At 49.8% G+C, this 14,067-nt stretch overlaps 2 protein-coding genes across 7 annotated transcripts in view; one reads left to right on the top strand and one right to left on the bottom strand.

Annotated features, from left to right (window-relative positions):
- The window catches only part of NUBP1 (nucleotide binding protein 1), an 18,946-nt gene extending 16,296 nt beyond the window's left edge, over positions 1–2,650 (top strand). For 3 of the 4 annotated variants that reach the window (XM_036309327.1, XM_036309326.1, XM_036309328.1), the window contains 3 exons: positions 193–295; positions 1,596–1,679; positions 2,372–2,650. In XM_036309327.1, the coding sequence (XP_036165220.1) occupies positions 193–295; positions 1,596–1,679; positions 2,372–2,478 (294 nt within the window). In that variant the 3' untranslated portion in view covers positions 2,479–2,650. Of the gene's footprint in view, positions 1–192; positions 300–1,595; positions 1,680–2,371 lie in introns of all 4 variants that reach the window. The other variant, XR_004967558.1, reaches the window with a different exon arrangement.
- Positions 2,529–14,067, bottom strand: part of TVP23A (trans-golgi network vesicle protein 23 homolog A) — a 27,383-nt gene continuing 15,844 nt past the window's right edge. The window contains exons 3-8 of one of the 3 annotated variants that reach the window (XM_036309329.1): positions 6,400–6,544; positions 5,808–5,897; positions 5,494–5,622; positions 4,398–4,526; positions 3,472–3,531; positions 2,529–2,755 (exon numbers count right to left, since the gene is read on the bottom strand). In XM_036309329.1, coding sequence (XP_036165222.1) covers positions 3,472–3,531; positions 4,398–4,526; positions 5,494–5,622; positions 5,808–5,897; positions 6,400–6,544 — 553 coding nt within the window. In that variant the 3' untranslated portion in view covers positions 2,529–2,755. The remainder of the gene's footprint in view (positions 2,756–3,471; positions 3,532–4,397; positions 4,527–5,493; positions 5,623–5,807; positions 5,898–6,399; positions 6,545–14,067) is intronic. The other 2 variants (XM_036309330.1, XM_036309331.1) reach the window with 2 other exon arrangements.

Below are 14,067 nucleotides of genomic sequence, written 5' to 3'. Positions count from 1 at the left end.
CGGATGCTTTCCCCGTTGTTTCCAGAAGTGGGATCACAGTGACAATGCTGCACTGCTGGCTGAATGAAGTCTTTGGTAGTTAGTGTTTCATGTTCAGAAGGGACATTTTTGAAAACTTCCTTTAAAATGTGGACCCGTCTTGTGATCCTGAAACAAAGTCATGATTCTCCCCCCATTTACTTTGCCTCACAGAAAGAGTCTCAGATATTCCCGCCCACAACGGGGGGTGCAGAGGCCATGTGCCAGGACCTGAAGATACCGCTCCTCGGCAAAGTGCCTCTGGACCCGCACATAGGTGGGTGAGTCTCCACGCCCGGTTCCGTTGCTCAGTGGGGCCTTCATACACCGGGGCCCGGCCCCTGGACCACCTCCAGGAGCTCCCCCTGCAGCGGAGAGAGGCAGTGAACCAGGCGGGCAGGTGGCCAGGGGAGCAGGCAGACCTCAGGTAGCAGGTCTGGTTGAGGTGGGGCTGGAAGAGTGGAGGAGAGATTGGTCAGGGCGATGCCGGTGCAGGGAGGGCACTAGGAAATGAACAAAGGGTCCCTTAGGGGACAGTTCTGGGACCTGTGCTTCCCAGACCTGATTCTGCTGCTGTGAACTCTGGTGGGCTTCCCGAGCTGCTTCCACGTGTTCCCACGGGAGCTCCACTTCTGTGCCCCCTCACCAGGGCTCCTCTCCCTGCTGGGGTTTCCCTGTTCCACGGGGGAGTCGAGGAAATGACAGTTCCAGGTTGGCCTCACCAGGGCCCACTGAGATTGGGGAGCAGCTGTGGGTGGGGAATCACTGAGCATGCTTCTCCAGCAGCGCTCAGCAGCTGGGGGCAGGGGCAGAAACGCCAACCGCAGGGGTCTATGCAGGAATGGGGGTGGGCAGACAGGTGGAGGAGGCGAGAAGGCCTCGCGCCCACTGGGGCAGGCCCCCTGCATTTGCTCACCGGGACACGGGGTTGACATGAGGTCCTAGAGGCAACCTGCGTATCCACAGGAGGACACTGGGGTGGACAATCTTATGAAAGATTCGCAGACAGGTTGATGCCGATGTGGAATGACCTTCAGGATGCGAGTATACATGGAAAAAGCAGTGGGCAGAACATGTGTATCACACGCTGCCATTCATTTTTTTTAAAGTATATGGGTGCGCGTGCATATATGTACCACCTATATATGCACATACAGTTTCTAGAAAGACATCTGAAACACTGATAGCCTCATCTTTTATGGTATGTTTTGTATCCCATACTTTTCCTCCATGTGCATTCATTATCTTTTTACTCAAAAGAACTAATTAGTCTTTGAAAACTCAGTCCCTGGGCCCACCCAGGAGCTGCTGAATCGGTCCTGTGTGGGGCCCTGGAACCTGCATTGCCACACCACCCAGATGAATTGTAGGCACACACACAGAACACCCTTGGCCAGGGAGGGTCCCTGTGGATGGAGGGAGGCAGGGGGTCCTCTGAGGCCCTGCCATTCTTTCTTGGCGTTGTTCCTTATGAATTCAGGAGCTTCCTAATGTCACAGGCACAGAAAGAGCCCCAAGGCCATGTTGCCACTTGGTTTTCTTCAGGGATTTAATTCCCTTTCATTTGTTTCTCTAAGGGAAGAGTTGCGATGAAGGACGGTCTTTTTTGGTTGACGCGCCAGATTCACCAGCTACGGTAGCCTACAGAAGCATCATTCAAAGTAAGTGTTTATGTGAGCCTTGTGAATCCAGATGGCTGTGGGGCCAGGAGGTGACGTAAATGAGCAGAGTGGGCTGGGTGTGAGGAGACCCTTTAGGATCATAAGTGGTCACTGCCTCGCAGCCTCGGCTGGGCATTCAGGCCAGTGGGGTGGGGTCTGGGATGACCTGGAGAGCACCTCCCTCAACCCAGGGACCGGGAGTCTCTGAGAAACCTGTCAGGATGTCAATATTGTGGGCTAAGTCATAGTGTAAAAGACACAGTGAGGGTGGGTTTTACGGCATAGAAAATGCGTCTCGGTAAAGCTGTCCAAAGAAAATTAAGAAGACAAGACACAAAGCCTCGTGAGCCACACCAAACTCACGTGCAGCTCCAGTTCCCAACCGGCGGCCAACTACAGTCTGGTTTGTGCGGGGCTTTCTGCCTAGTGAAGTGGTGTTGGGGAAGTAACATCACTCCCGGGCTCTGAAGAATGAACCGAGGACGGGCCTCCAGCGTGGTTCTCACCACGATGGGCCGTGTGTGGTATTCAGGTCACTGAAGATTCGGGGCATCAACAGAAATGGGGCTTTTTAGGGAGTTCAACATCTGGGGATTCCACCCCAGCCTGGAAGTGCCCAGGCTGGCACAGGCAGGGCTGCCCGGGGCACTAGGAGCTGCCCGTGTTTCTCTGCCTGCCGCCTTGTTTTCCAGGAATCCAGGAGTATTGTAGTCCCCATCGGCCCAAAGAAGAGAGGACCTCGTTAGTTCCTGAAACACGGGGGGACATGGACGCGAGCAGCACGGCCAGCGCGTCCTGACCACTCGGGCACAGAGCGGGCTCAAGGCAGAGAGGGACCAGACTCTGGTGTGGTGTGAAGTCACTTTTGCAGACACTTTAATCACCTGATATTTGTACAGTTTTCTTTAGATCACATGTAAAGGGCGTTCTTTACACATGTGCCATTTAAAAAATAAAAGCGTCTCCTCAAACGTCCCTGCTTCACTGAAAACCCGCGGCTTGTTGGTCGGAATGCCTGCTGGCGCTTGCTTGACTGCAGAGCCCTCACCTCGCTACTGCTGCCTCTGAAGATATGCCTGAAAGGGAAGCAAAGGGATGAGGTGTGGCTTCGGTGCAGAGCACACGGTCACGGTGTTAGTAGTAGTCCAGTTTCTCTCCAGATCGGGGAAAGGAACATCGATGGAGCCTCAAGCCAGGGCTTGTTCTGAGGTTAGTGTCGATGCAGCTGCACGTGGTCAGAACACCCCTGAGCAGCCCTGAGATCACCCACTAAACCGAACTGGGGTCTGTTTCGGCCCTGTATAGTCACATGACACTCCCCCAGTAACTTCCGGTGGCACACAAGACATTTCACAGGAAAGACAGGGGTGAACTCTAGAATTATGGGCATTGCCAAGAGAGCTCCCTCTGAGATGCACAGGGATGGAGACGGTGAGGGAAGCGTAAATTCCTATTTTCCATCTTACTCCGAGTGTAAGTGGTAGGTGGGCAAATTCCCTTGTTCTTTCCTCTCATCTTCTCATTTCCCTCCCTGCTCCCCTTTATGCCTGCATGTGGTCGAATTTGTACATGTCCAACGTGAGGAGGGTGGGGCCCCAGTAAAGGGTGATGCAGTCACAAAGCCCAGGATGCCCAGTGCACAGGCTGGTTCCCCACCTGGCTATGTCCCTGGCCACTCAGGGCACTACTGGGTAGGCCGTCCAGGCCACGGGCACAGCCGAGCACAGGGGAGATGCACTTCTCACAAGCCTCCAGCCCCGGTCAAGACCCCTGCCTTGATCCCGCCTCTCACCTAACACTTGTGGATCTCCAGCCCCTCGAGGCCAGGCTTCTCAAAGTCACGTGGGCAGGCCTGCAAGGAAAGGCAGCCATGGCTTTCGGTCCCACCTGTGCCGGCCTGATTCCAACTCGAGGCCAGGGCAAACCCACCATGCACCAAGAGCATACAGTAGCGCTACGAACATTTAACACAGTCCACATCACTTCAGGATGAGCCTGGTCACATTTATTTCACCTCATTTATATGTGTGGTTAAAAAATTGTGCTTCTAAATTCTGCAGTTTTTAAAATCACCGAAGACTAACGGTGATAGTCACAGAAGGATAAATACTGTATGATTCCACTTGTGTGAGGTCCCTGGAGTCATCATATTCATAGCAATAGAAAGTAGAATGGTGAATTCCAGGGGCTGGGGGTCAGGCAACAGGGAGTTTCTGTTTAATGGGTACAGTTTCAGTTTGGGAAGATGGAAGGTTCTAGATTGGAGACAGATGGTGGTTGGGGATGGATGGTTGTACAACAATGTTAATGTACTAGATGACACTGAAATGTACACTTGAAAATAGTTAAAATGGCCCTAGCCAGCATTTCTCATGGTTAGAGCGTCAGCCTGCTCACTGAAGGGTCACAGATTCGATTCCCAGTCAAGGGCATGTCCCTGGGTTGCTGTTCGGGAGTGTGAGGGAGGCAACCAGTCGATGTCTGTCTGTCTGTCTGTCTCTCTCTCCCCCTCTTTTTCTCCCTCCCACTCTCTGAGAAAGCAATGAAAAAAATACCCTCAGGTGAAGATTAAAAATAACTAACTAGTTAAAATGGTCAGTTTTATGTTGTGTATATTTCACCGCAATTTAGAGACTAACTGTGGCAGCCTGACTGACAAGGAAACATTCAGCACTGCAGCTGCCAACAGGCCCCTCCCTCTGAGCTTCAGTCACTCACCGTCTGGAACACCGTCTGGGACAGAAAGCTGGCGGCGGCTTTGCTGATGTCACTCTCGCCTCCCATCTTGCACAGGATGTAGCCATACAGGTTAGCGGCCTGGAGAGAGATCCCCGCTATCACGAGGGCCTGTGCTCAGACAAAGCAAAGGTCAGTCTCCTGGGCTTAGATGGAAATGTCCCTCCCACACCCAGTGGCGGTGGCTCTGGCCTGCACCTGACGTAGCAGCCAACCTCGACTGAGCACCTAAAAGACTCCTGGACACCTTTTAATCACCAACCTGAGAAGTCGGTGCCATTATCATCCCAGAGACACAAAAGTGGCCCAAAGTCCAGGAGCTGGTGCAAGGCCAAACCAGGACCCAAACTCCAGAGTCCACACCTCTAATCACGCTGCTGCTTATACTGTCTGTGGATATTTTGTTTTCTGAGCAAACGAAACAAGTCATGGCAACAAAATACAGTAGCTCTGAAATAAAACTTCAGAACTCTGAGGCTAGCTTATTCCTACCTAGGAAGGGTTCCCTGTCCAAGGTAGAATGTCATAGGCGTTTTCTATAACTCCTCTCTTAGCAGCATTATTCGTGCACCAAAGGTGGAGACAACCAAAACGGCCATCAATGGATGGAGGGATAAATAAAATGTGGCCTATCCATACAATGGAATATTCAGCCTGAAAAGGAAAGATGTCTTGATACATGCGATAGCATGGATAAACCTTGAAAATGCGACGTTACGTGAAAGAAGTCAGTCACAAAAGACCACATATTGTATGATTCCACTTATAGGGAATGTTCAGAATAGACAAACCTATAGAAACAAAGATGAGTGGGTGTCGGGCTGGGTGAACAGGGGCACTGGGAGGTAGTGATGGCTGAAGGCTACAGGGTGTCTTTGCGGGCGGTGAAAATCCTGAAAGTGATTGTGGTGATGGCTGCACAACGGAACACCTAGAAGCCACTGAATTATATACATTATATAGGTGAGCCATATTTCAGCTATTTCCATAAATCTGTCAATAAACAACAATCCACTCCTGGGACCCCTGGTTGTGTGCAGATGTCAAAGCAATGTCATAGAGTCGGGTGTTGCCTTACCAGCCACTTTAGCTTCAAGGAAAACAAGGTGCTGAAGAAGAACACAATCCAAATGATGGGGCAGATAATGAGGCCGAGCCAGAAGATCCGGGCTTCTGCTTCGGTGGCGGCGATGCTGTTCGGAGAGACCTGTGTGGGAAAGTGATTCATGCCGTCATGTTCATTGATTCTACATGTGCTCCTGTTCCGCGCCGGGCGCCGGCCCCAGTGGACTTTGGGTAGGGCAGGATCAGAGCACGCAGGGCCCAAAGGAACCCACGGACACTTCCCACCGCCGCTCTCCCCATGCTGGTTCGCCTCGTCATGGAGAATACCTTTCTGGCTTCAAAAATCCAGTGGCTTTTCCCATCTTCATCGACCTGGTTCCACCAGCGGAGGCCCACCATGAGCCTCCCAGTTACATTCTAGGAAAAGGGACAGAGTGACTCTCAGCGCACTTTGGGCAAAGGGCAGGTCGTCACCTGTTTGTTGGTGAATAAAACAGAAGTTAAACTTGTACTGGGAGCGAGAGGTGGGGAACTGGACTGTGGTGGTTTCTCAGTCAGTTTTCGAGGCTTCTAATTTTTAATTAAGCTTACCTTAAAAAGTGACAGACTCCCCGAATATATATATATATCCACATTAGGTAGAACATTTAAATCTCTGTATATTCTATGTAAACTTTATTAAAGATCAAAGCCATATGGAGTTGTCACCTCACATGGCACATATTTGCAACAGTTGATATCCTGAAGCCATTTACTCCACACTAAACAATGTATTTTCTCCTCTAATTTTAAGTGACTCCGGCTCCGTATTCCTAAGAATGTATCAGCAGTTCCAGCCAGAGCACCTCTTCGCTCAAATCGACCACCTGCATCAGGACAGCCACCACCCGGGCGCAAAGGCATCACAGGGGGGCCTCACCTTCACAGACCAGAAGTCGAAGGACAGAAGGAGGAGCACGGTGACGAAGCAGCCCACAAAGCTTCTGCTGAACCAGTCGCAGCCCACGTAAGTGACGATGGCGCTCACTCGGAAGAACAGGTGGAAGAAGGTGGCCAAGGGGTGCCTAGGAAAGAGCCCAGGAGGCCCCTCACTCCATGGTGTCTGACTTCCCACGCTCTCCCTGGCACATTTCACACCAAACTCAGCCGGGCTGCAGCTCCGGGGCGGGCGGCACTAAATTAGGCCCGCGACAGTCAGCACTGCTCTCGATTCCTTCCCCTCTTGAAGAATCCCGTACTTTCCCCTCATCTGATGACAAACATCACTTGCCCTCTTTGAAACTGGGTCACCTTTGAAGTGAAGTGTGACCGTGGCCACTCGCTGCCTTCCCACCTAGCAGCAGCAGTGACTGGTTCCCTAAAGCAAAGGTTGGGCTGTTACCCAGTCGTGGAGCAGTGGGTCCACGTGCCGCTCATGGGTGCTGTCTCGAGTCATCGGGGAATGCATGTTCCTGGACAGAGGGAAATGAGAGTGATGTGCCAACGACAGGTCTAACTCGCGATTGCTCATGACGAGTGGGACCTAAATGATGAAATGGAGCCTAGGGGGAGACGGCTTTTGTTCACTGAGCCCCGAGGCACAAAGAAGACGCAGAACCAAGGGGAATGTGCTCATCCTACATCAAATGCTTTAAAGGTGTATCTGGAAGATGAGAGACCTGAGGGTAACCAATAACGAGGGACACCCATTTGTCGGAGCAGATAGATAACAAATGCCTGTAGGGGCCAGGCAGGCGACAGCCGTGGGTGACATGGGCCAGGCAGAAGAGAAGACACTCATGGCTTTCTATTTATTTTGTTAGGAATCCACATTTGATAGAGCTCAGGTAGAGAAAAACACTCAATCAAGATCAAGAAAGCAACAGTGCAGGGCCAATGATGATGGCAATGAAAGCGCCATCCATGGCGAGGGAGGCAGGGGGCAGGCCTCCCTGCAGGGCAAGGGACTGTACTCTGCGCATCTACCCTTGTACTGCCAGATTCAACATTTCACAAGAAGCTAGAAATCCAGACTTGGATGGCAAATAGGATTTTAAGCGATGGCTACTAATTCTGTTAATAAAATAATGCAGGCCACGTATCATCCTGGCCCGCCAGATGCCCGCTTGCAACATCTGGGATGACAAAGAGGCAGCCAGCACACCTGCAAAGGCATGAGCCTGCTGGGACTTCCCAAAAAGCAGCAGGGTCAGAGTAAGTCAACGAGGGGCTCCTATAGAGTGGGGTGGTTTCACGCTCCCAAGGGAACGTGGACGAAGACTCAGAAGCAGAGTTTATGACTTCTGCACCTACTCCTGATGTTCCAGAGGAAGTTCCAGAGGGAGCAGGGGCCCGTGCCCAAACACCAGCCATGCGCCAGAACATTTATCATCTGTGCCTTTCCGACGCTGGGCTCTCCGGGCAGCCTGGGTGAAAGGCCGGCCTGGACAGAGTACCTGGCACTTTAGAATTAGACGTGATGCCCTGGCCAGGGTGGCTCAGTTGGTTGAAGCGTCATCCCATAAACCAAAAGGTCATGGGTTCGATTCCCAGTCAGGGCACATACCTAGGTTGCGAGTTTGATCCCTGGACGGGGCACATAAGGGAGGAAACCTATCGATGCTTCTCTCTCAAATCAAAAAAACATCCTCAGGTGAGGATTGAAAAAAAAAAAGAATTAGATGTGATCAAAAACGTCCAAATCTGGACTGTTCCAAAAGACAAGACTTTTAGGAATCTCTTATACCCTTTTGGCCTTCATCTTATTGAGGATTTTCAATAAACTGTCTCTATACAATTTTACCCCTTCACGCTGAAGATAAATGAATCATCTTACCACATTGGAAAGTTCTTCGAAGGCAGAACCATGTTTTAGATACTTTTATATCCCCAACAGTACATGACTTTTAAGATTCTCAGCAAATATTTGTTGTGTTGAAACTTGTAATCGAGTCCTTTAAGGCACACTGGGACATCTGTCCTCTTTGTAGGACAATATAGACTTAAAAGATGTAAGAGAGACCCAAGTGTCCAGTAAAACCTGGAAGTTGGTGTATTTGAATAAATCCCCTGCCCACCACTTCTTTTTCTTTCTTTTTAGGCTGTGGTTTCCTGAAATAAAACACAGAAAAAATTCCAATTGTTGGAAAGTTCTGCTTAGTTGGGAGGTATTATTATTGTCATTCAATCAAATTACTATTATTCGCACAACGCCCAAAGCAAGTAGAAAATGATGCCTGTTGCACTTTCAAATATTGCTTTAATCCTGTCTTATGCAGGCTGCTCTCTGGACAACCCTCCAAAGCCTCATGCAGTCTCTCTCTGGAATTTGCCCAGCCTTTGCCCCCAGCTAGCGCTAATGTGGCCGCAGACCAGTTTTCTAGTTTTGAGAGTTTTGAAGGCTATGGCTTAAGCCTGTCCATTCTTCCCTGCCATGGGGTCCTCCACCCTGCCAGCATTCTCTCCTGCCACCTCCGCAGTTGCAGAGCAAACACACACTCCGACGCCATCTCCACCTCTCAATGCCACTGGCTTCCAATTCCACCCTCCCAGGCACCCACCTGGTTGTCCCTTGAGAGGTGCCCAACTGCCAGGGTTCCAGTCCTGGCTCCAACCTCAGAGTCTAAGCTACATGAGCCCTCAGCCTCAGTCTCTGCTTCTGTACAATGGGTGTGCGAGCAGCAGCCACTTCCTAGGATACTGAACAGATCAAGTGGAGCTGGTGGGCATGAAGTGCTAGAAACACAGGCCGTGCTCGGTAACTGCAAGCAGCTGTTGTTGTCGCAGCCCTCGGAGTCACTCGAAACTGTTCCACCTCGAGGAGCCACACTGGAAAATTCCCCTTCTGACCACAACTCTCCCCTCTCATTCCCCGGGGGCACTTTTCATTTCAGGATTCCCCCAAGACTCCAGATTCCGTATTCCCCGGCCCCGATGCTTTTGCCGAAGAACCACCTTCATTCCTCAACTTTAATACGGAGAGTTTTCCACTGGGTCCCCAACGCCCCCTCCACCTGGCTGGTAGAAGCCTGTTCTCTCAGTAGAGGAGGTGGGAAGAATGGCAGATGGTGAAAGGGGAAATGAGACCTTCATCAAAGTGTTAAGGTGGGAAGAGGCTCAGTGGGCTTTTGTTTACATTTAAAGCTATTTGTGGAGTTCTTGGTCCCAGGACACCTACTGTCTTCCTCCTTAGAAGGAAACACTGAGATGTCTCAACCTGGAAAGTGCATGAGAGTCTCCTGAGGGGCCTTCAAATGTGCACGCTCCTGTCCCACACACACGGGCGCAGGCTGAGCGGGCCTGGACGGAACCTCACAGAGCTTTGAAAGCTCTGCTCTACACTGGTTCGCAAATGCAGGCCCAACGCCCCGTTGGGCTCACTTCCTATCTCCGTAACTAAAGTTTTATTGGAACACAGCCATGCTCACTCATTCGCTGAACTGCAAAGCTAAAATATTTACCCAGAAAGTGTGCCAACCCCTGGTCCAGACCAGCAGGAACAATTTGGTGATGAAATCAGGCTCCACTCAAAACAAACCAAAAAGGAAACAAGCTGCTACTAACGGCCGCTTTTCCCCTAAAAAAATCTGCTTTCAGTAGTGGCAGCGTGGGAGCTGCCTGGCCAGCAGAACCAGCGATTATGCTGGAAGTCAGTAGCCATTTCTGGACAGTTGAGGGGCGGTGACGGGGAAGGTGCACAAGGAGCCTTCTGGGTGCTGAGATGGTCAACATCTTGATCATATGTGTACAAATTCATCAAACCGTATGCTTAAGATTCGTGTGCTTAACTGTAGAACACTACACCTCAATTAAAAAATGTTTCTGATTGAAGCCACTGACCAAGGAAAAATGTTTGCAAGTCACACTAAAAATTCTCCATGTGATACAGTCCAGCAAATGCACGCCTCAGGATTTACCCAAAGAAGTTGAAAACGTACGTCTGCACACAGATATTAGCACCTTTATTCATAATTGCCCAAAAGAGGAAGCAGCTAAGATGTCCTTTCATAGGTGAATGGATAAACTGTGGCACATCTACACAATGGAATATTACTCAGCACTAAAAAGAAATGAGCCATCAAGCCAGGAGAAGTCATGGAGGAACCTTAAGTGCATATGACTAAGCTAAGGAAGCCAGTCTGGAACGACTACACACTGTTTGACTCCAGCTATATGACATTCTGGAAAAGACTAAATATGGAGACAGTAAAAAAGGTCAGTGGTTGCCAGGGGCTGAGGGAAGGAGATTGACTAGGTGGGACACAGAGGATATGGGGGGCAATGAAACTAGTCTGTATGATACTAGAATGGTGGACACATGCCATTATACATTTGTACATGCAGAGCATAAACCCTGATGTAAACTATGGACATTAGTTAATAATAATATATGGGTTCATCAATTGTAATAAATTGAGCAAGATTTTTTCATAATAAGGGGAAATGTGGGGTGGAGAGAGGCTTGTGAGGACTGTATTTTTGCTCAATCCTATATAATAAAAGGGTAATATGCAAATAGACCAAACAGCAGAACAACCGAACAACCAATTAAAGCGTAATATGCTAATGATATGCTAAGGCTGCTCAACCACTCGCTATGATGTGCACTGATGACCAGGGGGCAGACAGTCAGCTGGTCGACCAGCTGCTATAACGTGCACTGACCATGTGCTCCAACCGGTATGTTAGCTTGCTGCTGGGGTCTGGCCTATTGGGACTGAGTGAGATGGGCCAGACACGCCTTGGAGTCTGGTGGGGTCCCTCAGCCTGGCCTGTGCCCTCTCGCAATCTGGGACCCCTCGGGGGATGTCGGAGAGCTGGTTTCAGCCCAATCCCTCAGGCCATTCCCCTTGGGAGGGCGCCAGACGCAGAGCTCATGGCTGGTGAGCACTGCTGTGGCAGCGCAAGCCTCTCACAATCGGGACTGGGGTTTACTTTGCCACCACAGAGCATCTGCGACAACATCTAGCATCTGCTTCAGAGTAATTCAGGGCAGGGAGTGGGTGGGTGAAGATGAAACAGGATGGCCATGTGCTGATCATGACTGAACCTGGGCAGCCGGAACAACACAGTCATTGTTCTCTGTACTTTTATGTAAATTTGAATTAAAAAGTAGACAAATAAATCATCAAGGCAGCCTCAACTTTGCACTGAGGCCAAACGCCTTTTGGACATCTTAGCTGCCAGGATGAGCGGGAGCAGCAGGTAGGAGCTGCAGGCAGCATTGGACTGCGAATTTCATCTCAATCCCTGCAGGCCACCCAGAGGACCCCCCCCCCGCCCCCCCCCTGCACGAATTCATGCACCGGGCCTCTAGTTTTTCTATAAACCTAAAACCACTCTAAAAAAATGGATATGGGTCATGGAGAGGTATTCTGTCTAGGCCAGGGGTGGGCAAACTTTTTGACTCGAGGGCCACAATGGGTTCTTAAACTGGACCGGAGGGCCGGAACAAAAGCATGGATGGAGTGTTTGTGTGAACTAATATAAATTCAAAGTAAACATCATTACATAAAAGGGTACGATCTTTTTTTTCAATAGTTTTATTCATTTCAAACGGGCCGGATCCGGCCCGCGGGCCGGAGTTTGCCCACGGCTGGTCTAGGCAGTACATGGCATAAATCGGGGAAGTGATGTCCCATAGACACATACCCCTTTCCCACAAACTTCTAAGTCACGTTTGATTTGGGGAAGGGGGGGAGGGAGCCCGGCTGGTTAGATTAGCAGTAATCTAACAGTATCTTTAAAATTTGCCTTTTATTTAATTGTTAAACGGATAAGTAAACTGTACTCAATTTGAAAACTGGACGCTGATTTTTGGGTTTTTTTGTAGTAAAGGTGGAAATTTATTCAAGAACAAGTACAGACTCCCATGTAGGGAGGGGGAAAGAGTCCCCTGGATGCTGATTTTTAAGACTGTCTCTGGCTTACATTCTTCATCCAATGTCCTATTTTAAATTCATCATCTTTCAGGCACTCTGGAAAAGCTTTCTGCTTTTCCCTGCAGCAAAGGTCTGGGGTTTACTTTGCCACCACAAACAGAGTATCTGCGACAACATCTAGCATCTGCTTCAGAATAATTCGGGGCGGGGAGTGGGTGAAACAGGATGAAACAGGATGGCCATGTACTGATCATGACTGAACCTGGGCAACCGGAACAACACGGTCATTGTTCTCTGTACTTTTATGTAAATTTGAATTAAAAAGTAGACAAATAAATCATCAAGGCAGCCTCAACTTTGCACTGAGGCCAAACGCCTTTCGGAATAAACCAAGCCCACGGGTTGATATTCTAGGGGCTATGTGTGGTCAAAAAAATAAAATAAAAAAATTCCAGACCTAAAATTCTCCAATTGAGTATATAGCCATTACAGTTGGATGCATGAGGAAAATTCCAGAAAGCAGGTCCTTTCTTCTGCACTTACCGGTCCCTCTGCAAAGAAAGGGCCACTGCTATATGGAGTACAAATGCCTACTTGCCCCCCACCCCAGTCCCCACCTGGACAGTGGGTACAGTGAAGGCCAGGGAGCCTAAATCCACATTTGAGCCCCATCCTTGCTGTGTAGCACCCTGGACAAGCTACTAAACTCAGAGCCTCAGTTTGCTCACCTGTTAAATGGGAGACCATTTGCCTCAGATGTCTGAGGCTTCCAGGAGATAAAATTCACAGGATGCTAGACCAGAGGGTGGTTGTGGCTAACAGTAGTCTCCCTGTTTGACTCATTAACAGTCAAGATTTTTGAGAACAGACAAAAGTGTGAAAAAAGCCTTGATCAGTGATGTCAGACATGCTTTCCCCCATTGTTTAAAGTGAGGAGGGTGCTACTGTTTATTTCTTCAGCCCTGACACCCACTTGGAGTCAGGTGGCTCTACTGCTAGCAGCAGTATCCACCGTGAAGATGTGGGCAGAAGGGGACTTCCAGAGTGAGAGGAAGACAGCTAGGATGACATCTGCCTCCTTCAGCCATTCTCCATCTGGCAGCTTCCCGCGTGCCCTGGAGCTTGTTAGGAATGCAGGACCGGCGGCCCCACCCCAGACCTCCTAAGCCCAAATCTTTATCTTAACAAGACCCGAGGTCAGTAGTCGGCAAACTCATTAGTCAACAGAGCCAAATATCAACAGTACTTCAAAATAGACTCGCCCAGGCCGAAAACCGACTTCTGCGCATGGGCCATGAAGTTTCAATCGCACTGTACTTGTGTGCCCACACGTGGTATTTTGTGGAAGAGCCACACTCAAGGGGCCAAAGAGCCGCATGTTGCTCGCGAGCCGCAGTTTGCTGACCACGGCCCTGGGTGATTCCTATGCTCATTAAAATTGATGAATCTTCCTCGGTTCCCTTTTCAAGATAAACCAGCTCCAGGAACAAAGCAGAAAGGGATGGAAGGATCCCATGCCTGAAAAAGCAGAGACCCCTGCAAGCCTTCAGAAACCCCATGCTCCAAGGATGAAGCACTGGGTGGAATTGGACTTTTCTTCTCTAGAATGCTCCCCATCATCCTTCAGACTCTGGCTTCCTGTTTCAAACAATAGCACATCGTCCTCCTCCTCCAAAATCTGAGCTGGAGACTGCCGAGTTTTCAGACTGTTGGGATGTCTGAGTAGA

This window comes from Myotis myotis, unplaced genomic scaffold (assembly GCF_014108235.1).
Source record: "Myotis myotis isolate mMyoMyo1 unplaced genomic scaffold, mMyoMyo1.p scaffold_m19_p_5, whole genome shotgun sequence".
Taxonomy (NCBI): domain Eukaryota; kingdom Metazoa; phylum Chordata; class Mammalia; order Chiroptera; family Vespertilionidae; genus Myotis; species Myotis myotis.
The sequence above is the reverse complement of the archived record's forward strand: the minus strand, read 5'-3'. Positions and strand labels throughout refer to the sequence as shown.